The sequence below is a fragment of the Pinus tabuliformis genome, chromosome 6 (genome assembly GCF_031772625.1).
Source record: "Pinus tabuliformis cultivar Carrire ecotype Pingquan chromosome 6, CPIR1, whole genome shotgun sequence".
In the NCBI taxonomy this organism is placed as follows: domain Eukaryota; kingdom Viridiplantae; phylum Streptophyta; class Pinopsida; order Pinales; family Pinaceae; genus Pinus; species Pinus tabuliformis.
In genome coordinates, this window is record NC_142292.1 from 68,221,442 (window position 1) to 68,247,443 (window position 26,002).

The 26,002-nt window shown below is 39.5% G+C and overlaps 1 protein-coding gene across 1 annotated transcript in view; it reads left to right on the top strand.

The window, feature by feature from the left end:
• The window catches only part of XCT (XAP5 family protein), a 139,619-nt gene that overhangs the window by 2,300 nt on the left and 111,317 nt on the right, over positions 1 to 26,002 (top strand). The window contains exons 2-4 of the mRNA XM_089413873.1: positions 560 to 625; positions 731 to 795; positions 912 to 1,024. Of these exons, the coding sequence (XP_089269999.1) occupies positions 560 to 625; positions 731 to 795; positions 912 to 1,024 (244 nt within the window). The remainder of the gene's footprint in view (positions 1 to 559; positions 626 to 730; positions 796 to 911; positions 1,025 to 26,002) is intronic.

Consider the following 26,002-nt stretch of genomic DNA (forward strand, 5'->3'; position numbering starts at 1 on the left):
GTTTAACCCTGAAGTTTTTGTGGTTCTTAAATTTATTAGCTGTGAAAATATATTCATGACTAGTATGAACCTTTGTGTCACAAAAATTCAAATAATTTGGGCTGTACTTTGTAAATTCAAGATTGTATTTTTTCCTCACCTCCTTAACCACCTTACTGGCCCTTTTGTGGTCTGTAAAGTTTGGAAGTTCTATTCTTTTGCAATTTCTTCTCTCTTAGTAACCCCTTCAATCACATAACTTTATACCTCGGACTTATCCAATCCTAGCAATGTGTAATGCTTTTGTGTAATAGAATATTTTCTATAAGTTTGGGGCTAATGGTAAACTGTAATACTCTACGTTAGTCCATTTCCTCGTTATGCATGCAGTTTTTTCTTTTGCAATATGAAAATCTTTGTAAGGCCAGCCGCCAAATGAACTCTGGTCTTACGACAAGTTCTGACAATTATCTTGGGAGCTATTATATCATCAAATCTATAAAATATCATGCTTTGGGGCTGTATATATGTTGGAACTGTTGCTAAGTTGGTTGGATATTGGATAATCATCTGTTCACAGATACTTGAAAATGCGTTCAAAAAGGAAACTGTTGGTCTTGTGACAAGAGAGCAATATGTGGAGAAGGTAAATTCTGCTTCTTACTTTCCCCAACGTAACATTTTGTTTGTAACTTTTTCAGAATCCATAATTTACATTATGATATTTCCCCCCTTCAATTTCGCTGTGCAGCGAGTCAACCTCCGTACCAAAATTGAAGAGGAGGAGAAGGAGAAGCTTCAGAAACTTCAGCAGGAGTAAGACTTCATAGGATACTGGGTTCTCACATCTTAAACCATTTCGATATCAAATTTTGAATTTTATTTGTCAGATGTGTTTTGGCTTGAGTTGTTACCACTTGATTATGTTTTAGAGAAGAGGAGCTGGAAAAGCAAAAGCGAAAGAAAAGGAGGATAAAAGGACCAACCCGGTTATCATTTGCTGATGAAATAGAAAATGAAACAGATGAAGAAAATGCAAGTTCTGGTGAGTTAGTTATATTTTTAACATGCATGACTAGTTATTGAATAATTTACTGACTAGAACTTCAATACTTCTTCTTGAGTAAGTTGTTCTAACTCGTTAGCGATTTCTTGTCACTTTTAAGCTTCTTTATTTGCGTAAGAAGGTTTTGATTATGATTCCTTAGACGTAAAAGCTCTTCGTTTTTTGAAAGTTGACTTTATCCTTAGTATCCTTCTCCTCATCTTTTAAAATCCGAATTTGCTCTAATAATCTTTGATTAAGGTCTTTTAAGCGCACATTTTCTTTTTCTTTCTCAGATAGATTCTCGTTAAATTTCTTCTCGACACATTCCTTTTCTTCTAATTTTTTCTTTCTTTCCTTGGATTTCTTGACCTTCACAAGTAATTTTTGGCTATGGTCCCTTAGATGCAAAATTTCCTCGTCCTTTTCTGTTAATTTTTGTTCTAGTTTTGCAAGTTTTTCCTCTAGTTCTATCATTTGCATCAATTCATTATCTTGACATTCTTTCGCATTAAATAATTTTCCACATGTCAGACAACATTATCTGCAATTTTTATGAATCCATGTATATTCAATGTATGTTTTACAAAACAAACATTTGGTCCAAAATGTATAATTATGTATCGAGTCCATGGTTCCTTCATTCACTTCTAAACCAGACATTTTGTTTATTCGAAATGAACTTAGGACTAAAGGTAACCCTAAGTTACAGGCTTTGGTATGCATCTCGTTGAATATGCCTTGTTACTTTCTTTTATTATCGTTGTTTTCTTGTGAACTAATTTGCATGTTAATAAAGGATTATTTCATGCTATTATGTGTCTCTTTTAGGGTATCACTATTACTTTTCTTCTAGAGGTGCACTCTCTCTTTTCCCTTTCGTGAAAGTACCTTATATGCATTGCAATTATATGCCCCATAGTGTCAACTTGTTTGTTTTAAAGATTGTTTGCATAATCACTTATGTTGATAATTACAATGAAGAAAAATTCCTAGGGATAATGGAAATTGCCTTTATTTTTGGTTGGGGCTCCTACTTCAAATGGTGTGAGGCCTAGTTGGGACTTCATACCGGGGAGACCCCCTTGGTTGACAAATTTCCAGCACCACCAATAGGCTCTTAGAAAGGGAACTCGCCCTACCAAAAATAAAGTATAAAGGATACATTATTGATGTATACAATAAAATAACACGTAAACTTATTAATCCTTCAACCTTAGTAATGAATCCTAATCTTCTCTTTTAAAAGGAGGCTCAAATTCTTTTTCCTATATATATAAAAATTTCCCTTATTCCTTTCTTAATTTTTTTATTTTTTTTTTAATATAAAAATCAACCTTTTTGGTTTTTTACACTAACCTTTTATTTTTATTTTTCTCTTTTTACTAACCAGTAACCTTTTATATTTATTTTTCTCTTTTTACTAACCTTTTATTTTTATTTTTCTATTTTTACAAACCTTTTATTTTTAGTTTTCTCCTTTTACTAAGTCATTTTTATTTTATAATGAAGGGCATTTAATATTAATTTTCCAATTTTTCACAAATACTTTTTACTATATCTTACCCTTCTTCGAATTACTTTTTTATAGTGCTTCCTCTTTAACCCCTTTTAAAAATAACTTTGATTGTATAACTTAAAACAAAAGCATATAAATTATTATCTTTCTATGAATCGTCGTGCCCTTTTCTCCCTGTCACATTTTTCACTTAATTGGCACTCCACCTTCAGCGATAGTGGTTTTGCTATGTACGATTGATTGATGGATTGAATAGATATACAAACACAACAAATTGAATTAAAATTTATGTTGGTTGAATGGAATTACCATTGTAATTTATACAATAGCAAATGGGTCTATATAGTGGCAGTGGTATATCTGACCCTACAACCCATAACCAATACAAAACAAGACACTTGGTGCTGTGACCTTCAAACCTGCAATAATATCCCATGCTTTAACCTTCCCCTTCTTTCTTGGCTCGCTTGGAGAGCGAGCTCACTTCATGAGACTCGGCTCGGTCTTCTTCTCCTTCGCCCGTATAGTGCCTTGGTTATGTGACGTGAGGTGTGTTGTTGATGCCTTGCTGCGTTGCAAATGGGGCGATGGCAACAAAGAATGCAGCTAGGTGTGGGCTGTTGACCCGACAATGGTTGCGTGCGGCAGCTGTCATGGGGCCTCAGCAGGAAAACAACTGCTCCTTTTTTTTTCAACTTTATATATATATATATATATATGTATCTATATATATATATGTATCTATATAATATATATATATATATATATATTGATTTTTAATTTTATATTGCTCTCTTTTTATTTTTTTTTTAAGCTGTGGTTCACGGTCACTGAGTGGCCGCTACATCCACGGTAGAGAAGCGGGGCAGTTCCACCCGAAGGGATCTGCCTGTCGGCCATAACAGGCCTAACCCCGAGGGCGTCGAGGAGATTTGACCCCGTGACCTCCCAACTGGGAAAATGCTTAGCAACGGGAACTCGACCATTTGAGCTATCCCTTGGGGCTTTTGCTCTCTTTTTTATATGTATGCATAGATTCCTCTTTTTTTAATAAGTTCTTTTTCCCTAATTATAAATATCTATATATATATTTTTAAATATATTTTCTTTTTTTCAAATAAGTAGTGGATGTTTTTTTTTGTTTATTCTTCTTTATTTTAATAATGATTTTTTAAAATATATATATTATTTATTATTTTTTTAAATGGCCAAGGGCTTAGCGAAATAGAGAAACTCCAAATTTGGTATAACGAAACACTTCAATTGCGACGACTACAAGGTTGACAAAATATTGATGGCCAAAGGTTGGATCAAACTGGTTCTCTGTGCAACGATTGAGCGACCAGAGGATCGAACAACTCTGATATTAATGTAACGAACACATTTTGTACTATGCAGTAATCTTCAGAACACTTGGTACACAAAGAAATCCATTGAGGATATGAAATATATATATATAAAGAATTGATATGAGATATGGTGTTACAAATGAGGGGGCCACGCTTATATACCTAGGCAGCTACCCTTTCGTGACTGGTCATGCCCATAGAGACATGCCTCTTCTGTAAATAGTTATTGTTTAATTAATTATTATTACATTTATTATTTATTTATATATATTTTATTCATAACATACATCGAGGAGGAAAACCTCTCATATCTCCAAGTTAATGACAACATCTTTTGTGTCTATTATAATACTAAAGATACATTTGAGAGGGATTAACATATGTTGGAGTCCGTCGAGAATCGAAGATATCCAAAATGCAGGACCCTTTGTGGGTTAAAATGTACAAGTGGATAGATGTTATTTTATGCTAATTGCAATTGTGAGATCATGATGGAAACCCTAAAGCCTTCAACCGTTGCCCTGTCTTTGTGGGATTTTCAGCTTCATGACTCTTCTCTTTGTTAGAATCCCCCTCATTTTAGTGCCATTGTTGCAGATCTGTTAAATGAGGGGGAATTTCTTTTGCAACAAGGTTCTTCGCCCCTCCAGGGTGATGCCATCGCTTCATACCTCTTGAGCTTTTCGATCTTCGTGAGGTCGCTCTCAAGGAGTACCCTATGTCTGCATGTGAAATCGACTGACTTTGTCTTTATACTTGCAACCATAATTGAAGATCGAACAAGAATCCCTTCTATCTCAATGCGACTCCTACATGGGGGTAGGTAGTTTCAAGAAGGGCATTTGCTCAATGATTACAGTATAGCCAAGGATGCCTTAATCCTCCTAGTCTCAATATTGAATGGAGTAGCCAAAGGCTGGGGTGTACCCTCTTCCTCTTAGTCACGATCCTTCAAGGGTGCTCTAAAGCCATGGCTCTTGCAAATGACTCCAAATATCTCTAAGGGCCAACCTTCATTGTAGAACAAGTAGAAGATATTCCAAATTGAGAGGTGGAAGACTCTCAATCTAATCTTTCTTGCTTTTCCTGTGAGCAAAATGCCATAATTTGCTGTTTTAATGGGCTCTAGCCATTAGCATCTATGCTCTGAGAATGGGTGTATCAAACATGGTCCCCGAATACAAATTTGTAATTTTGTTCAAAGGGTTTCTTTGTGGTTTATTTTGGAATTCAAGAGGATCGTCAGAGAGTTTTTGATCAAGGACCTTGGTTTTGGGGTTGCTCTGGGCTCTCCTTTTAAGCATGTTTTTTTGAATTCAAACCTTTATCCATGACAACTCTGGCCACTCCATTTTGGGTAAGACTTCTTGATATGCCCATTTATTTGTTAGCTCTGAATATATTAGCTATTGTAGAGAACTCACTCGTCCTTTTTATTTAGATAGATACAAATAGGCTTGGGAGGGGTATTGTAACCTTTGGATGCATCTGTGTCGAAATTGATCTCAGCAAAGGGTTTCCTGATAGGATTCTCATCAATTGGAATGGCTTAACCTTTTTGCAGTCGACGGATTACGAAAATACAACTTTTTGTTGTAGGTTCAACAACTAGGTCGCCTTCATAATGCTTTCCCTTCTTCTCAAGGCATTCTCACCCCCTTGATACCAAGAAAAATAATCGAGGATGGAAAGACCCAAAAGATCCAAAAGGACTCTATGAATTCTTTAGCTCACAAGCAAGATAACATGTAGCAACAAAAAACCTCTGCAGCCAAATCTAGTCCTTCGGCCTTAGCTCAGCCCCACACATCACCTTCTCATCCCATAGACTCTGGGGTCTCTTCCCCCCTTCGTCATCTCCCCACTCGCATTTGGATCTCTTGAATGGAGAAGAAAGAGATACAACCATGATCTTGGCTTTGTCCATGAGCGGACACAAATATCTTCATGAATCAGATCATTCAGACAATGATAAGGAAGCAACCATTGTTTCCATGCCATTTGCTCCTAACAATTTTTCAAGATGGATTGATGTTCATAAGAAAAAAGGAGGAAAAGACCTTCGAAAAACCCTATGATCATTCCTTGCCTCAAAGACTAGAATATCAGTATATGTATTTTGTATTTGCAATCTCAGGTTAGTTTGTCTTCTTGTTTTGGATTTGGTCAAGTTTCCGCAGTTACCGGCCAATCGAAGCTCCTCAACTTTTCATGTAATCTCCGATTTACAAGGCAATACAATTTTTTCTCCACAAAAAAAGGTGTAAAAGTGGATAAAGATCTAAAGTTATCTATAAACAAATCATGACCATTAGGCTAGTATGCAAACTTTAAAATCTTCATTCTAGTTTCTAAGAATTCCAAATTCCCACCTCACAATTCTGGTTATGGAAGAGAACAGTGCTAGGGCACCCTATGGAGGACAATATCCTCCCCACTTTAGGCCTCAAGATGACTCTTGGGCCTGAGGAAGTAACCCTCAAATTGTTAAAATGATAGTTGTTCTAAGCAAGTTCAAAACAACTCCCTTAAACACCATAAAATGCCATATTTTAAAGTTTATATTTAATAAATGTTGAGTAATAGTGTAGGCTGGAGATACTAGTCAACTCGAACTAGATCTTTAGATTGGAATCCTTATCCCAACACACAGACACATGCAAATATAAGTGGATGTAGGAATGAGCAGTGTTTTAAGATTTGGTCGGCTTGGAACTGATTTGGCCGAGTTGGTTCGAGTCAAGGCCTCACCGGGTCGACCCGGCTAGTGAACCGGTTTGGCCGGTCGGGTTATTACCGAGCCGACCGAGTTGTTTGGTTCGAGTCAAGGCCTCACCGGGTCGACCCGGCTAGTGAATCGGTTTGGCCGGCCGGGTTATTACCAAGCCGACCGAGTTGTCTAACAACTCGGCCGGGGCCAGGTTGGATGAGAGCAGCCCGTGAATTAGAAAACAACGATTTTATTTTTTATTTTTTTGCTTTTGGGTGACTCCAAGGTTTTCACGATGATACTTTAATGGTTTTTTGTCCCTAAATAAGTTTATCTCTCTTGATCTTGAGAGGTTTGTTTAGTTGGTATCACATATGTAGTAGAGATTCCTTAAGGGATAGCTTCATTCTTCTTCAAAACCTTCCAATAGGTTCTTTGCCCCTTTCTTAAAGAAAACCTAACTTTGTGGCCCCAACCTTGGCCCTCCAAAGATGAGCATCGAGCCTTGAGTTGATTCCACGTGATGCTACACCCCTTGATGAGCCTCCAAATGCTAAAACATTAAACTTAAAAGCTTGGACGTTGGACTATTTGATGATATACCCAAATGGACTGAAGATGACCCCTGGCTGGCCTTGACCCTATTTTGGCAGATGGTGCCTTCTTCCAAAGCACAGATGAGGATGGTTATCATTGAGATGACTTAGGAGGGCTAGCACATCCCTCTTTGATGCCAATGCTTACCCTTAGGGGTGCCATGTCACTCACATGCTTGAAAAGGGTGACATAGGGTCTCTCCTAGATGACATAATGGTGGAGGATGCACCTTTTGAAGATGTACACATGCACTTTGGGACTTTCTTGGAGTGAGGAACACTCTTGGACCCTTGTATTAGTTCCTTCATGACTTACAATCTATTTTGGAGGATAACGCCATTTCTAGCCTCCTTGGTTATGTGTTTTTGTTTTGATCTCTATATCATCATCATGTATGTATTGGACTGTGCACTGGGTGCCATTTTGATATAATGGATATATTCATGAGCCTACTTTGATCATATGTTGTCTTCTATCTATATTCTAATGCTGTGTGTTTGGAAACATGAATGAAAATCTTTAAAATTATGTTGTTTTATAAAAATAAAATATTTAATGTTTTTTTTTGCAACGACTGAGTCATTGAAATCGAGCCAACCGAGTCGATACCGAGTCGGAGTCGGAGTAGGAGTAGACCCTCGGCCGAGTCTGAGTCGGAGTCAGAGTTTTAAAACATTGGAAATGAGAGCCCTAGATACTGAAGGGAATATCATAAGCGTTCCTTCGTACTGAGGATAAATTGGCAAGAGGGTTATTACATATTTGTAGACAGTTGCACATGTCGTGGAGATTCATCTTTGTATCCCTTATCTACATATTTTTATGTTTGTCAGTGAAGATGCATCTCACTTTTCCCAAGGCAAAGGTTATATGTTGTTGGAATTCTGGTAGCCATGTTCTGTATTTTCGTCATGAAGAAAATTGAAAATTTGAATTTTTATTGTTGCCTCCAAAATCTTCAAGTCGTCCTCATATTATTTTAGGTTGGCTGGGCCCCTAAGAGGCACCCATTCGACCCCCTTCAAAAGGTTACATAAAGGAGAACCTTCCTTCTCATTTCACACTGTAAATATTCCTTCTAGAGAATGACCCCAAAATACCACTGTAATCTCTGAGTCATTGAAAATTTCCCAATGGAATCTTATACCAAATCAGTTTCTATATTACTGCTGTAGGTATGATTTCTGTGTTTGGTTACACATAGGTCTTTTTAATGCAAAATGTACGTGCTTATAACAGATCTCAGAGCAAGGGTATATTCACATATAAAACTCAGCCATAAATATGCAAATCAACAAGCACAATACATAATAAAATTTGCCTTTTTGCTTAAATGTTTAGTTCAGAAATACATAGCAATATACCACTGACTAGGGGCTTACAATGGTCTGATAGAATATATAATTTTAGCCAATGGACAGAACCTGATTTTATTGAAGAAGATCACCAATGATTACACTCGCTAAGTGGAGGACAACACCTGGAAATTGCTCCAAACAATCTAGACAATTCGGCCCCTTCATTATCAGCTGCTACAGGGATGATGCTCTTCATAAATACACTGGAACAAGCTGCTACAGGTCTGTAAATTAGGTCCAAATGAGGAATCTTCACTTCTGGGCTGACAGTAGATGCCTTCAAAACCAACTCGGCCCTCTGATTAGGCAGAAATCTTAATATCTGAATATATACATTATTGGCTGCCTCCTCCAGTTCAGAATTCAGTCGCGCTTCTTCAATCTGAAATTATAATATCTGTTGCAAATATATTATTCAGCCATCTTAGGAATGCTGTGCATGGAACAAGGAGATTTGTCCTACCTTCAAGGCTATTTGGCTCACTTTAGGACTGTATCAAGCTCCCTTTTTGTATATAAATTTTGGTCTCTATGCCCTCTGGAAAATGTGCTGATCAGATGTGGAATTCAGCTCTCTTCTAGGGCAGAGATTGAGCCATGCTTTGGGCATAAGAATTTTTGAGAATGATAAACAATTGATCCTTTAGTGAAGTAATGGAAACTCAACCTTCTTCTGGATATAAACCCTGCATTCAAGACAAATTTGAAGATGCAATTCATCCCTGTGTTTTGCTTTAGATCTCAGCCCCTCTTTAAATTGATACGACTCTCTTTAAATGACAGGAATTGATCTTGGAAAGGTGCCACCACAGATCTGCTCGTCCTTGGAGGAAATGGGAAGAAATTTGGCTCCTTTTCAGATTAATAACTCAGCCCTCTGGGAGATGATAGATTCTTTGCAATAAGCAGAATGAAAGATCTGAAATAATCTTCCCCAAAAGCTAACTAGGGTGACACTTGAAGTTAGCTTGAGTTTGGCTTGAAACTCTTCAGAGTTGCTTGAGCTCCTTTCAACTGTCAACGAGATAGATAGGAATAGAATCATTTGCAATTGGGTTTCTCCTTTTATAATTCCTCATGGAGCCTCCCTTTAGCTTCTAGATCATCCTTTTTTTTTCCTATTATAGTTTATTTTGTTGGTGGGGGCCATTTCCCATTAGGAGACTTTTTGCCGCCATTCCGATAAAATAATAATTTGTCTCCATTTTCTAATAAAATATTAATTTGCTGCGATTCTCCATTAAAATAATGATTTGCTTCCTTTCTCCAATTAAATATTATTTTGCCGCCATTCTCCACTGAAATAATAATTTCCATCTTTCCCCCACAAAATAATATTACTTTCCCCTTTTTATTTAATATTACTAAAATTGGAAAAACTCCTTAGTGATTTTTGTTTTAATGTCCCTTCTCAATAAATTTGGTTAGGGGAGATCAACAATTTTGCAATTTGGGAGTTAAACACAATTTTGGATGCCAACTTAGGGAAAGTGGGTAAAAGATTAGAGTTGGTGAGCAACAAAATACACACTGCTTGGAGGAAAATCGATTTTGTGGGAAGGAGGTCGAAATAGTGGGATGAGGGATCCACAAGGAAAGGTGAGGCAACAATTATAAATAGAGGATGGAAGGCAGCGTTTGGAACCTTTTGCTAATTTGACTTCTAAACCATTGTTGCTCAAGCTGGGTCACAAAGTGTTGTTCAACACTAGAGATTTTTAAGGGGAAATCTCACTCCTCCTTTGGTGGACCTTGAGTGCCGCCCTAGGGAAGTATTATCATTATCCTTGGAGGCATCTCAGAGAAGATTACAGGAAAATCGATATGCTCTGTGGAGCAAACTGGGCGCAAAAAAAGGGGACCATGTGCTCTTGTCGAGAGGGATTCCGGGTTGAGCTAGTTCCAGGGTTTTGCAAGACCAATCCTTGGGCATTCTACAACAAATTTCAGGAGGATTTGTGGCCTGATTGTGTGACCACTTCCCAAGTCGAATTATTCTTCCTGGGGCCTGCACAGTTCTTTGTTGGGGTTGATTGTGGGGAAGACTTGGCTGAGAATTTTTGGAGCTGGCTTGTTAGGAGGTGCAAGAAGGATTGTTGGGGGAATTTTCTCAGCATTTTGGAGGGGTTGCAGAGGCTGATTTCCTGTAGGATGAATTTCCCAGTGAGTGGAGGAGCTCACAAGAATTGGGGGTGATTTTGGAAGGTTGGAACTAGACCAAACCCTTTATGGGTTTTTCTGGGTTTGTGGTGGAGAGCCCAAGATTAATTTGGTAGAATTTTTGAGCACTCTTGGGGGATCAAACATGGATTTCTTCCACCCAGCAGTTGCAAAATTTCCAGGGTTAGCGTAGAACTTGAGGAGAAGTCATTTCCTTACATCCAGGCAACATATTTCTCACCCGAGATTGTCTAGCTTGCTTTGGCAACCCCAAGTGCACACATTCCATGCATTGTACTCTCCTCTTGATAATAAAATGACTTAGTTTGGCATAGTTCTGTTGCAATTTTATGGGTGTTTAATTGCTGTTTGAATATTTTTGTGTTGCATGTGTATTTTGCTTAAATATCATTGTTAATTTTCCAAGTAGGAACATTATAGTGGTATCAGAGCATGTTCTTGGCCAGTGTGGAAGATAAGAGCAGGTGATACCACCCAAATACCAAGGAGTTGTCTTTTAGAGGGGTTGTGGAAGAGGAAGAGGTAGAGGTACAGAGGTGGAAAACATAAGGGGGCATATGGAGAACCAAGAGGACACAAAGCAACCTAGACAAGGAGGTCAGAACTAGATCTTGGAGGAGTTGCTGAGGATAAACCAACAGATGTTGAGGCAAGGCCAACTCATGATGGACATGATGCAGCAGGTGATGGGCCTACATGTGAATGATAGACTGGGGGTAACCCTAAGGTGATGGGGGTTCTAGAGCGGGGAGGAAGTCGTACATACCAGCCACCTCATACCCCTCTGCGTGGCCAAATAAGTTGTCCTACGATGCCCCATTTTATGGATGAACCCGAGCAGGAGAGGGAGCCTGACCCTGTTGCAGATTTGGTTAACTCAGTTGCCTCAGGTATTGATGAGTATGAGGGGCTAGACCCCAGGATTAGGAGGGTGATGTCTTTTGAGGAGTACCTTCACGTCAAGGAGAGGCGTGCCACAGGAGTTGGGGCTCATTACAGGGGAGGGCAGTCTAGTCAAGAGGTGCAAAAGATAGCAGGGAAGGTTACACTCCCAAATTATGATGGGTCAGCTAAGAGTTCAGCTAGGGCTTGGGTTCAGAAGCTAGATACTTACTTCCACTTGAACCCCATGTGAGAGACAAACGCTATCCGATTTGCTATGCTACATCTGGAGGGAGATGCACAAGAGTGGTGGTACCACAACTTGATTACACTAGGGCACATCCACATTACCTCTTACACCAAGTTCATCAGGCGGCTGATCGAGAGGTTTGACAGCAAGGATCCAGAGCTACACTTCAGGGAGTTGGCCCATTTGAGACAGACAGGCAGCATTGAGGCTTATATCTTGGAGTTCTAGAGGCTAGCCATGATGGTATCAGACATTTTAGAGGCCCGATTGATTATGTTATTTGTGGACGGGTTAGATGAGCCCTTGCGTGGTTGGGTGAGGGCCTACAAGCCCACATCATTGATGGATGCTATCTCTAGGGCCTGGGACATGATTAACGCATGGGACATGATTAACGTAGTACCCAAGACCACGGCCTTCGTACCCACTAGACCCACAACTCCTCACGGGGGCTGAGACATTTGTCAACCTTAGAGGGAGACTAGACGTGGCTCATTGGATGATGAGACTAGGAGGGACCTCAGAAGGAGGAAGCTGTTCTTCATGTGCCAGGAGCCTTGGGCACCAGGGCACAAGTGCACCAAGGGCGAGGCCCATTACATTGGTGTATTAAGACATGAGCCAGAGGAGGAGACTGAGTTAATCTTCAAGTCAATCTCTTCAAGTCGGCCTCAAATAAATTATCTTCAAGTCAATATATTCATGTCGGCCTTATACAGTGACATGTCTATTCATATGGTCATGTCAGCGCATTTATGAACGAATTACTATATATACGAAGCTGAGGTTTTCACATTATATAACCACAAAATTTCGGATAAACTATAGAGATAGTTCAGATGGTAATTTCAGAGATAGGTATTTTTTGGTGGAGAAGCTCGGATCATCACAGAAAAGAAGTGTGGATTTCAGAGAGCTTGTTTCGGTGCTACAACAAAGATATCAAGTTTCGATAAGGAAAGAGTTTCAGTGTCTTTACAAGAAACTCAGATAGGGTATAAAGATAATCTTTATGCTCCGACTGTTTGATGCTATCCACAGTTCGGTATCGCTACAAATTCGGTGTTACCACAGTTCGATGTTATCACTGTGAAAGAAGGATGACTTGATGGAGGTAGTCTCGAGTCTATGTTGTAAGGGTCTTGGTCGTCTCATCTTGAATCTACTGAAGGATGAACTTTGACTGGGTTTTCCCCTAGAGTGGGGTTTTGCCCTGGCACTGTGCCTACATCTTGTGTTCTCTTCTATTTGTTGCATGTCATTAGTCTTGACTCTTGATGATAAGAACATATAATTCTAAAAAACAAATAAAAATAATGAAAACATCACAAGACAATGTCATAATAAGAGAAATTGTTTAACTGCCCAACTCTATGGATTTCTCAACATGGTATCAGAGCTATGGTCAAAAGGCAGTTTGAAGATCAGTTGGGTGCATTTGTTGAGCATATTTCTATTAAAGATCAAGTCAGAAGGAATTCAAAAGCATCCTAAAAGGCATAGTGAGATAGTTCGGTCACTTCAGAAAATGAGTAACCATGTTCAGTACAATTTCAGTGATACAAGATTCAGTGTAACTTCAGGAGATAAGTTCGAATAACATTTTCAGACAAAATGTTTGGATGATGAAGAAGGTCTCGGTACTATCACAGGCATAAGAAGAAGGGTCTCAGTGCTATCTTAGTCACCATATGAATACAGTCTTGGTGCTTCCATAGTATTATGATCTTTTTGCTATCTCAGTCACCATGTCAACACAGTCTCGGTGCTTCCACAATATTATGATCTCGTGACCTCAACTCAGTGCTATTTCAGTGATGCTAATACAGTGTATGAGACTCGGTTCTATCACAGTGGATAAAGTCTTGGTGCTATGAATACATTTCAGTATTGTTACAATGGAGGAGTTCGGATTGGTTGATGATCTCTTCAATTTGGTGCAACCACAGAAAGAAAAGTTTTTGATGCCTCCACAGTGACAAAGAACTCGGACTTGGTGCTATTGAAGTGATATGATCTCGTGAAGAAAAATCACAAAGATAACTTCGGTGCTATCATCAGTAAACTAACTTTAGTACTACAAGTTCAATGTTGTTACAGTGATGCCTATCATAGTTTCGGTGCCCATCACAGTGAATAAGTATCACTACAATGGTACCTATCATAGTCTCAGTCATATAGATTTCAAAATTTGGGCTCAAGAATATGTTGAAGCACTAAGTGTTGAAGATAAGGTCAAGACATGTCTATGAGTTCAATAAAGAAGTACATTCGATCCACATCTTGTCAAAGGAAAGGAACTCGATTTTGTCACCCGTGGAGATCTATGTCTACAAGAAATATGATAAGGGCTACTACAGGACCAAGGACAAGGCCATCTCCACATAACTGAAGAATTCGAAGTTTGTTCTAATTCAAGCCTTAAGGAAGTTCAAGTAAGTATTGTCAAAATGCACATGCAAGTCTAATAAGTTATCAGAGGTATGTAATCACAAGGTACGTATAACATAATATTTTAACTTTTCGATGATCCTTGTTTATGGCTAGTCTAGGATAAAGATTGCAACATGCATTCTTATCCTCTAGGGATTACAAGTAATCTAGGATGTCAAGTAGAAGTCCTTGATTGAAAGAAGGAATAACTTTTATAGGATACCATCCTCCATGGTTATGTAGGAGATCTAACTTAAGAAATTAAATCATGTTCATGGTATCACGTGTTTTGCTTGAAAGTATGTATTACAGGTATAGAAGACCATGGCTTACACTTCAAGGAATTCCTACAAGGTTTGTCAAGAAACATCTCCAGGTATGTCTTAGACCATACATCTTGTAAAATTCTCTTCATCTTATTTTGAAATTTGTGTTACTAACATCATTATGTCTAGCTCTCTTGAATCATAATGATTCTTATTTTGGGTGATTCATCACTTAATAAATCTACCCCCTCATATTCTTAAGTGACTCTATAGAACCATAGATAGGTTCTATGGAAAACCCTAACCTAAGGGTATGCTAATGTTAATGTCTAAAACCCTAAAATTGCTTAAGGTTATTGAGAAATGCTATTGAAGTTTTTGCTGATGATGTCATGTTTGGGGTTTTGGTATATTATGTTGTCTGAAATACCACTCCTTTGAAGGTTTGGTATAGTAGGGTTTGCTTTGCTAAGTTATGAAATCCTAGATCTTTAGGATTTGGTTGGACCTATTAGCAAAACCTTTGTTATAAGATCCTAGGAATGAAGCCCTAGGTTTATACATGTGTCCATTTGGTAGAAACCCTAGCTGGATCTAGGTCAGTATATGTCAAATGTATTAATGTTGTCTGACATATCATGTGCTTATGCATGATAATGAATTCCTAGATATGAGTGTTGATAAATTATTGATGGTCATGGGTCCCAGGGTTTGGAAACAAGCCCTAGTCAAAGGTTGATGTTCTAGGATAATGCTGTTTGATAAATCTAGGGTTTTGCATCTAAACCCTAGTAATAGTTAAATTCTCTGATATGTGTGATATGACAATCTGGAATCTGTCTATATAGTTATTGTTGAGATTGTGTAATTATGAAATCTAGGGTTTACATGAAATCCTAGTAGAAGGTCTAACATATGAATTTGAAAGTTGTTAGATGTATCAATTTGATTTGTTTTTAGGGTTGTCTATATGAAAGATCATGTCATGTAATTGAAACCCTAGATATAATAAGTTTGATATCTTGATGAGTTATGAATGTGATTTAGGGTTTTTAACAAGACTTGGGCAAGAAGTTGAAGTATAGTCTCTTGCTAATTATGTTTGTAAATGCTTATGTTATTACAAGATACTGATATGGCTAACTGCATGCTTCTATAGTTTTTGGTTGTATTGATATTTAAGATGGGAAATTACTAGGGGGGGGGGGAATCAGTAATTTAATTCTTTATTTCTGCTCAACTTAATCTTCTTCTTATGTAGTCAATGATTTATGTTTGTGCTCAATAGTTATTGTATTCCTTTTGTAGATTACAAGGAGAGCAGTTTGCTGATATGTTTATCAAGAATTCAAAGCATTCATACAACATGCAAGAATCAAACACATGAAGACACCAGATATAAGTGGAAACCCCGAAGGGAGAAAACCACGAACTTTAGGCTGAAAGTGATGTGAAGGTAAGATGCTACTCCTTTTCACATCATATTTTTGTAGGCTCTAACCGACAAGAGGCTTCTACCTCAAAGGAAGTTACAACCCCCACTAGTGTTTTGCAGGCTCCAACCCACAGGAGGCTCCTACCTCAACATGCTACAACATGTTTTTTTTCAAGCTGCAACATAGAAAAGAACAAAAAATTCTCAAGTCAAGTTTTCTGCTGTATTGCTCATTCTCTCTCTGATGCAAATCGATTCCATACATAAAAGGGGAACTCTAGTTTCATTCGACATTGTCTATTTGGACTTCCAAAACTGCTCACAAGCTTGTCCTTTCATTTTCAGTTCAGAAAATTGTTTGTAAAAATAAATAGCGCTGAATTAACAACTCATTCAGAAATAATTACAAGAGACAAATCAAATTTGGATTATCTACATTTTCTGTTCAAACAATTATATTTATTCCAACTTTTGTTTCAATGTTTACCTTTCACATTGATTAGCATAGCCTTTGCACTTCACATCACTTTCAACCTTTTATATTCATCATTCAACATTTATGTACACTTTCCATTCAACATAAATTATCACTAATGTGCTTAGTGACATCAACAACATTTATCAACATTAATCAATCAACTTAACTTGATATCAATGCCAATATTGCCAAGATGTATTTGCTATCTAAGTTGTGCAGGTACACAATCTTTTAGATGTGAATATGATCAAAAGAAAAGTTGATGTGATAAGTATGGTGTGAATGATAACTCTGATAAGAAGGATGGAAGCCACAAAAGATTCCCCGATGGCGAAAAGAAGAAGCTAATCTCCCTAGGTTAAGAAGGAGGCTAGATAGAAGAGATCTCCTTGAGTTTAAGAGGGAGCCTAGATTGAGAAAATCTCCCCGGTTGAGAGGAAGAGCATAGTTTTGATTGGAGAATGAAGTTGGAAGGATATGTTGCTTTATGTGAAGTTGAAAAGGAAAGATTTAGTTGATCGGCCTACCGTGTTGAGAAGCAACATCAAGAAAACCCCAAAGGTTTGTGTTTATTTATGAATATGTGAAAGTATATTATTGATTGGGGTTGTGTTTAAATCTCTCGAAGGTTTTGATAGCATGCTGGTTATGATCAGTTTGATCGGGAGAGATTTGTTGGATCAAGGAGAGGTTGTGAGTGAAGCATTGCCTGTGACCTATGTCACAAGGTTCGTCGAACTTTAACCTTGAGTTTCGAATTTTGGCGAACCTTAATTTTTTTTTGAGGTTCAACGAACCCCATAGCCATTGACCAAGTCCATAGATCAAAAATCATAACTTCATGTCACAACTCAAACTTGTATTATATCTTTGCAGTTTCCATGTTCGTGATAACATTTTTGATGTTTAATGATGTTGATTTCTTACTATTTTATCTTATAATTCATTATATATATATATATATATATATATATATATATGAACCTAATGGCAAACCTCATCCGAACCTCATCAAAAAGTTCAATCTCAAACCGAACCTAATCATTGTTGAACCCAAACTTGAACCCGAACCATGTGACATTGCCTGGGAGGACATCTGGCTGGCACTTTGTGTTGATGTCTAGGTCCCAAAGTAGGGAGGGTAGCGTGGGTCATAGAGCTTTGACCGTGGATACACACCTAGTTCCCTAGGTTGATTGTTAGCAAGTAAGCCTGATGGTACCTAGAGAGGCTGAAAGCTTGAGTCCATCTTAGCCCCACTTGAATAGATTGCCCTGGTCAGGAATATAGTTCGTGGCATTGCGGTGCCTAAATTGTTGAGAGATCAATGGATAGATTGCCCTGGTTAGGAATCTAGTCCATGGCATTGCGGTGCCTAAAACTCTTCGTAGATGATGTGTTTTGAGATCTTCCATGTACCTCCTTGATTATATGTAAATATGAATACCTCGCTAGTTAAGACGTTGTGTTGGAGAATGTAACTAGGTTCGACTTCATAAATTGTACTTGAGTCAAAATGTAATATATTTGTCAAAAGAAAGCAATTTTATTATTATTATTAAATTGACTTGTTAAAGCATGGGTTTCATGCTTGGGTCAATTATAGGTCAAGCCAACATTGTAGGCTTTCGGTTGTTGTCAAAGTCATTTATTGTTTGGTCAAAGACTCCTCCATCAAGTCATCCTCTTCAACAAAGTCATCAACTCGGCCTCTTCATCAAAGTCTTCAAGTCAACCTGTTTAAGTTGACCTCAAATAAATTATCTTCAAGTCAATATATTCATGTCGGTTTTATACAGTGACACATCTATTCATATGGTCATGTCGACTCATTTATGATGGACGAACCACTATATATACCAAGCTGAGGTTTTCACATTATACCACCACAAAATTTTGGATAAATTACAAAGATGAGTTCGGATGGCAATTTGGCAATTTCAGAGATAGGTATTTTTTGGTGGAGAAGCTCGAATCATCACAGAAAAGAAGTTCGGATTTCAGAGAGCTTGTTTCTGTGTTATAACAAAGATATCAAGTTCGGATAAGGAAAGAGTTTCAGTGTCTTTACAGGAAGCTCATATAGGGTATAAAGATAATATTTATGCTACCACAGTTTGATGCTATCCATAGTTCGGTGCTATTGTGCTCCCACAGTTCGATATTGCTTCAAATTCGGTGTTATCACAGTGAAAGAAGGATGACTTGATGGAGGTAGTCTCGAGTCTATGTTGTAAGGGTCTTAGTCGTCTCATCTTGAATCTATTGAAGGAAGAACTTTGACTGGGTTTTCCCCAAGAGTGGGGTTTTTCCTTGGCAGTGTGCTTGGATCTTGTGTTCTCTTCTATTTGTTGCATGGCATTAGTCTTGATGATGAGAAAAGATAATTCTGAAAAACAAATAATAATAATGAAAATATCACAAGATAATGTCATAATAAGAGAAATCGACTAATTCCCTACCTCTATGGATTTATCAATAGAACTAGACCAAACCCTTTCTGGGTTTTTCTGGATTTGTGGTGGAGAGCCCAAGATTAATTTGGCAGAATTTTTTGAGCACTCTTGGGGGCTCAAACAAGGGTTTCTTCTAGCCAGCAGTTGCAAAATATCCAGGGCCAGCGCAAAACTTGAGGAGAAGTCATTTCCTTGCCACCTGGCTACATTTTTCTCAGCCGAGATTGTCTAGTTTGCTTTGGCAAGCCCATGTGCCCACATTCCATGCATTGTACTCTCCTCTGAATAATAAAATGACTTAGTTTGGCGTAGTTCTGGTGCAATTTTATGGGTGTTTAATTGCTGTATGTATATTTCTGTGTTGCATGAGTATTTTGCTTAAATATCACTGTTAATTTTCCTTGTAGGAACATTACATTCACATGCACAGAATTGGGAACATCACACACATCGATTTTGTCTTGAACATCTCTGATCCAAAAAGTTTCATAAGGAGAAAAGGAGGGACGAAAATCTTAAGGAGGGCATGACACTTGGCTTGACATTTGATCTTGGTTCTTGGTTTTTGGTTTGGCTACTATCTTGATATGGTTATTTCTGTTGTATTTATAAATTTGAAACTCTCTCTCTCATAAGGAAATAATTCTTTGGGTTTTCCCCTTGTGGGTTTTGCCTTGGCCTCAGGCCTAATTTTTTTTATCTCTTGTCTTATTGTCTCATGGTTATCTTTGTTTCTCTTTCATGTTTTATGGTTGAAATTTTCTTCTGTGTAACTAGTTAATGATATTAAATATTATCAATGCTAACTAATTATTGGAAGTAGTTACCTGTTGAAGGAAATTATTTTTCCAGCTTGTCAACATGGTTTTAGAGTAAGGTTCGATGATTAGTTGAGCCAAAGACTGTTGAATTTCCACGATCTTGGGTCTAGGTTAGAATCTTAAAATCATTAACGCTACCAAACCAAGAATCTCATCCAGAACTACTTTGCACAGCGGAATATAAACAACAATAAATCACACATGCACATAATATAGACAAAACTAGGGCTTGGTGTCAGTCCATCGACAACCAATCTGCACATACAAGACACACTGACCATCTGGCTGATGTCTCAGCTCCTCTCGGTCGTACCCTGTACCTGCTCGGTCCTTCGGCTTTGGATCTACAACTCCTACCTCTATCAATGCTCAAAGTCCATTTGGCCACTGAATCTCAACTATCAATTTGCTTACTAGTTGTGCCTTAGTCTGTCAAGGGAACAACACATCGAGACTCCTGTCAAGTTGTTCACAGCTCCACTTGTGAACAACTCTCAATTTGCCCACCGCTGCTCCTCAACTACTCAGGGACTTCAACCCATTGTGGTCTTCTTGCACTGCTCCAATGAAGACCAACATAGGGCACAGAGGGCTGCCACCTATCACTGCAAGATGTCCAACTCCCACAATGAACACGCGCTAGGAGGACTGCCCATCATCTGCTATAGAAGTCCTTCTCCACACACAAGTCTCGGGCTCCACAAACTGCTCCTGGTTGATCAAACCCTTCAGCTCAATAACTACCTCTCTCGCAACTACCTTTGTCCATCAAGGTGTTGCCCAACGGGCTCCAACTTGGACACTATCATGTTGTACTCCAGCAGACCATAAGTGCTAAATCACGTTCACACTTGGTCCACTCTCATGCTGCCCTCCAACAGTCCATGAGTGAGCAAGTCCACGCTGTAGCATCTGCACCTAGTTAGGGCATCCCCGCACCTAGTTAGGGCATCCCCACACCTAGGAGACCCTTACACACAATTGCCAACAAACTTCTCCACATTTGCCCTTTGCTCTGCAATAGAGGAGCTATTTCACAAATTTAGGCTCCAAACTTCACTGTGAAACTGCCCATTGGTTAGGGCTTCTAACATGCCACGCCAGCCCTACTTCCTTGGCTTCCACAGGTTGCAACAACTCTGTCCACACTAGGAAACCTACATCACTCCATAGCGGGATTTGCTCCTAGTTGGAGTTCCTTCATGCCCAAGGCAACTCCAACAAATGGCTCCCAATAACTTGCAATGTAGACTGATCCAAACTGATCTTTCAAACACGGATCCAACACCAACAAGATGCATCAACATGCATACCTCCAACTCACTGTTTGAGATCTGATTCTTTTGCAATCCTCCTAGGCCTAATTAGGGCAACTTTAAAGTCATTATTACCCTCCATTACTGCCCAAATTTCTTCCTTAAGCACTTAGTTGTCCTTCAACAGGAGGCTGCCCCTTCACGCTGCAAGTTTAGGGCAGTTCCAAGCCCTTAACACAAACTAGACCTCCCTTAGTTACAACGACATCCTACAGGACTTTAGACAAGCTTGCGACAACCTCTTTTTAGGACTGTCCACCCTCAACAAGACCCTTCTACAAGTCCTCCTTGTCTCGGTCCCCTTGCAAAGTCCCAAGGCACTCTAACACAACCTCGACCTCCTGAAATAGGGTTCAAACAACCCTATTTATCCCAATGTTTTAAAACTCCGACTCCGACTCCGACTCGGCTGAGGGTCAACTCCGACTCCGACTCCGACTCGGCCGGCTCGATTTCAGTGACTCGGTCGTTGTAAAAAATACATTAAATATTTATTTTTTATAAAAACACATAATTTTAAAGATTTTCATTCATGTTTCCAAACACACAGCATTAGAATATAGATAGAAGACAACATATTATCAAAGTAGGCTCATGAATATATCCATTATATCAAAATGGCACCCAGTGCATTGCCCAATACATACACGATGATGATATAGAGATCAAAACAAAAACAAATAACCAAGGAGGCTATAAATGGCATCTACAACAAAACTCTGTGACCAGTACTACTGGCTACTGCTAGAGTTGCCAACATCATCTAGCTCAGTGTTACTTGGGAGCGGGAGCGAAAGTGGGGAGCAAGAGCGAAAACAGGAGCTGGAGCGACATTTTCAGAAGCTCCTGGTTTGGGAGCGAATCTTGGAGAAGTTTGACAACCAATGTCACTAACATCAAGGTACAAAGAGGGATTGGTGCTCTTGGTTAAATACGAGTTCCATACCCTAATACAGGACAAAATTCAATGGAAACATTGCAATCCTCCAATCCTGAAATCCTGAAAATCTGATAAGTCTGCTGAATTTTGAATGAAATCTAAAATTCTACTTTCTTCATATGAAATCCAATGAGGCCAGAACCACTCTCAAACATCCTAAGTCATTTCATGGTAATGTTAAAAATTTAAGTAAAAGGATGAAAATGAAGATTAAGGAGAATGTCACTTTTACTTTAAGAATTTAACATTACCATGAAATTTGAGTAGCATATCAATACTAGGAGAGGTGAATGGACCCCAAATAGCACTTAACCAATTTAGAAAACACCTTGGAGTCCCCAACAATCAGCTAAATGTTAAAAAGTTAAAAAAAAATTAGAAAAATCGTTGCTTTTTGGGGGGACTGGCTAGATTTAATGACTCGGCCGAGTAGATGTGGAAATGGCCGGGTTGATCGAGTCATGATTGACTCGGCCGAGTCATGCAATAACTCGTGACTCGGCCTCCCGAACTGGTTTTTCTGCCGGGTCATAAAATTCTTCAATGACTCAGATCAACTCGGCTGTTTCGGATTCGATTCGGCCGAATTTTAAAACTATGATTTATCCACGCTGGTCTGTACTTATTTGCTGCGGCCCAAGACAGTGATCCTCCTCCTCCAACGAGCTAGTCTTCTTGTGTATTTGTTGCACAATGGATGATCAAATTTACTCACATCACCTCATACTTATACAGTAATATGAGGGCTTCCTCCAACGTTATCTTATGGCTTTGCCAACTATCATTAGGTTTCCTATCATTAGGTTGACCTTGACCAATACATGAGCAAACCCAACCATAACCTTAAAAAATTCATAACTCCATTTCTACAACTTGGAATATGATGATTCTCGTTGCATTAGAATCATCTCACCGAGAGCTATCATCCTCATCCATTACATGTTGAAATGTGCTCATGGTTTGGTCCAAATCTCAATGGGTGCAAAACCCCAAGCTTGGGTTCCAAGCCCACAAGTGACTCTTGTGGCGCTTTGTCGTCCAAACCCCAAACCCTAGGGCTTGGAGTACCTCTCAAGCTACACAAAAATCAACATTCCCTCTTAGCGAGGGAGGTACTTCCATGACTAGGAAGTAACCATCATCATCAGCGACGATGCTAGCCCATCTGGCATCCATCACAGCAACATACCCAATAGAATGAACCTGACAATCTCGGTAGTGCCTCTGCCTCATCACATCCAAACCTTAAGATTCCAAGCCTCCATAGGGCTGCTCCTCTGAGGCTAGACTCCCTCCGAGCCTACACGATCTCCACTTGCTCAATCTTGTAAGCACTCATCCTCTTGGATCAAATACCACTCGTGCAAATCCTTCCAATCTTAGATATGCGACATCACGATCCGATGAAGACTCTAGCCTGCGAATCTGAAGTCCATTACATGAAGCCATCTCGATCAACCTGATCTCGTCCAAGCCAAAGAAACCCTCGAGTTGTCCCAACCATCCATGACAAGTCAACGAAAGTCCATGACCAACAATCTGCCCTACAACAAACTGTCGTTCGCCAGACTCAATACCAATCCACCAGAACTCCCAGATGATCTCGCTGTGAAGCCAGTCAAGACCACATCTCCATATCTTCAGTTGAACCCTCTGCTCCATGATCTAGACACCTACAACTCCCTCTTAGTTGCTTAGCTCTGCCTACTCTAATTCACTGTCCCTCAAAGTAGCTCAGATACACTTTGATACCATGTTGAATTTCCACGATCTTGGGTATAGGCTAGAATCTTAAAATCACTGATGCTGCCAAACCAAGAATCTCAACCAGAACTACTTTGCACAGCGGAATATAAACAACAGTAAATCACACATGCACATAATAAAGACAACTTTTTACATTTTTCAACCCAACTTCATTATATTAAACAACATATAATACAACAATATAGGGCTCCCATACCGGGGATAATGGCCCTTAAATATCCACTGATACAAGACACAAAACTAGGGCTTGGTGTCAGTCCATCGATTATCAATCTACACATACAAGATACACTGACCATTTGGTTGATGTAGTGCGCTCTCTCAACTCCTCTCGGTTGTACCTTGTACCTGCCCAGTCCTTCAGCTCCTGATCTACAACTCCTTCCTCTATCAATGCTCCAAGGCCATCTAGCCTTTGAATCTCGGCTATCAAACTGCTCATTAGTTGTGCCTTAGTCCATCAAGGGAACGACACATCGAGACTCTTGTCGAGTTGTTCACAACTCCACTTGTGAACAACTCTCAATCTGCCCACTTCTGCTCCTCAGCTACTCAGGGACTTCAGCTCACTATGGTCTTCCTGCGCTGCTCCAATAAAGACCAACATAGGGCACGGAGGGCTGCCACCTATCACTACAAGATGTTCATCTCACACAATGAACACGGGCTAGGAGGATTTCCCATCATTTGCTATAGAAGTCCTTCTCCACACACAAGTCTCGGGCTCCACAAACTGCTCGTGGTTGATCAAACCCTTGAGCTCAACAACTACCTCTCTCACAACTACCTTTGTCCATCAAGGTGTTGCTAATCGATCTCCAACTTGGACACTATCACGCTGTCCTCCAGCTGAACATAAGTGCCCAATCACGTCTATACTTTGTCCACTCTCACGTTGCCCTCCAACAGTCCACGAGTGATAGTGTCCACGTTGTAGCATCTGCACCTAGTTAGGGCATCCCCACACCTAGGAGATCCTTACACACAACTGCCAACAAACTTCTGCACATCTGCCCTTTTCTTTGCAATAGAGGAGCTATTGCACAAATTTGGGCTCCAAACTTCACTGTGAAACTGCCCATTGGTTAGGGCTTCTAACATGCCACGTCAGCCCTACCTCCTTGGCTTCCACAGGTTGCAACAACTCTGTCCACACTTGGACACCTACATCACTCCATAGCGGGATCTGCTCCTAGTTGGAGTTCCTTCATGCCCAAGGTAACTCCAACAAATGGCTCCCAACACCCCGCAATGTAGACTGATCCAAACTAATCCTTCAAACACGGATCCAACACCAACAAGATGCATCAACATGCATACCTCCAGCACACCATTTCAGATCTGATTTTTCTGCAGTCCTCCTAGGCTTGGTTTGGGCAACTTTACAGTCATTACGACTAGTGTTGTAGGATCCATCCCCCCCCCCAAAGGATCCAGAGGCGGAATTGCGTCCTGTACAAATCTGCCACCGATCCTTCGGCGAAATTGCGAATTCGAAAATCGGATCCGTGGTTCCTCCTTTTTTTGGTGATTCCTAGAAAATCGTATCCGGTGGGGTCTGATTAGCAGTTTCGGTTGCCCGATCCGCAGATCTAGAAAGGATTGGGTGCAGATCCGTGGAGGTTCGGGCGTGTATCCACCGTGGATCGCGAGCGAAACCGAGAAAAGGTGGATGATTCACGCGCTTCCTTGGGGTTTTTTTTGTTTTTTGTTTTTGGAAATTTCGAATTGTTATGTGAGGAAGTACACTTTCCGAATACTCCTAAGGTGCCCCTTGATGCTCCCTAGACGCTTCCTAGATGCTCCCTAATGGTAATGTTAGATTCTTAAAGTAAAAGTGGCATTCTCATCATCAGACTTCATATGGAGAAAATAGAATTTCATATCCCATTCAAAATTCAGCAGACTTAACAGTTTTCAGGATCAATGGGATTGTGGCATTTCATTGGATTATATCATGTATGAGGGAATGTGATTGGCATGTCAAGTGCACTGAGCCCTATATGTACCCGAGTGTTGGTGTTATTGATTGTCGAACTCCTTTGTCATGGCCTTAGCAAAAATGTACCCTTCGCTAATGTCAAAATCATTGATCAGGCATGCTAAGCTTTCTCTATCATATTATAAGGATTGGATTACGCTGTTTGATAAAAGTTGGGCAATGTTGACTAATATCCCTAGAGAATCAAAGTAGAGGCAAAGGCTAGACAAGAGAAGAGG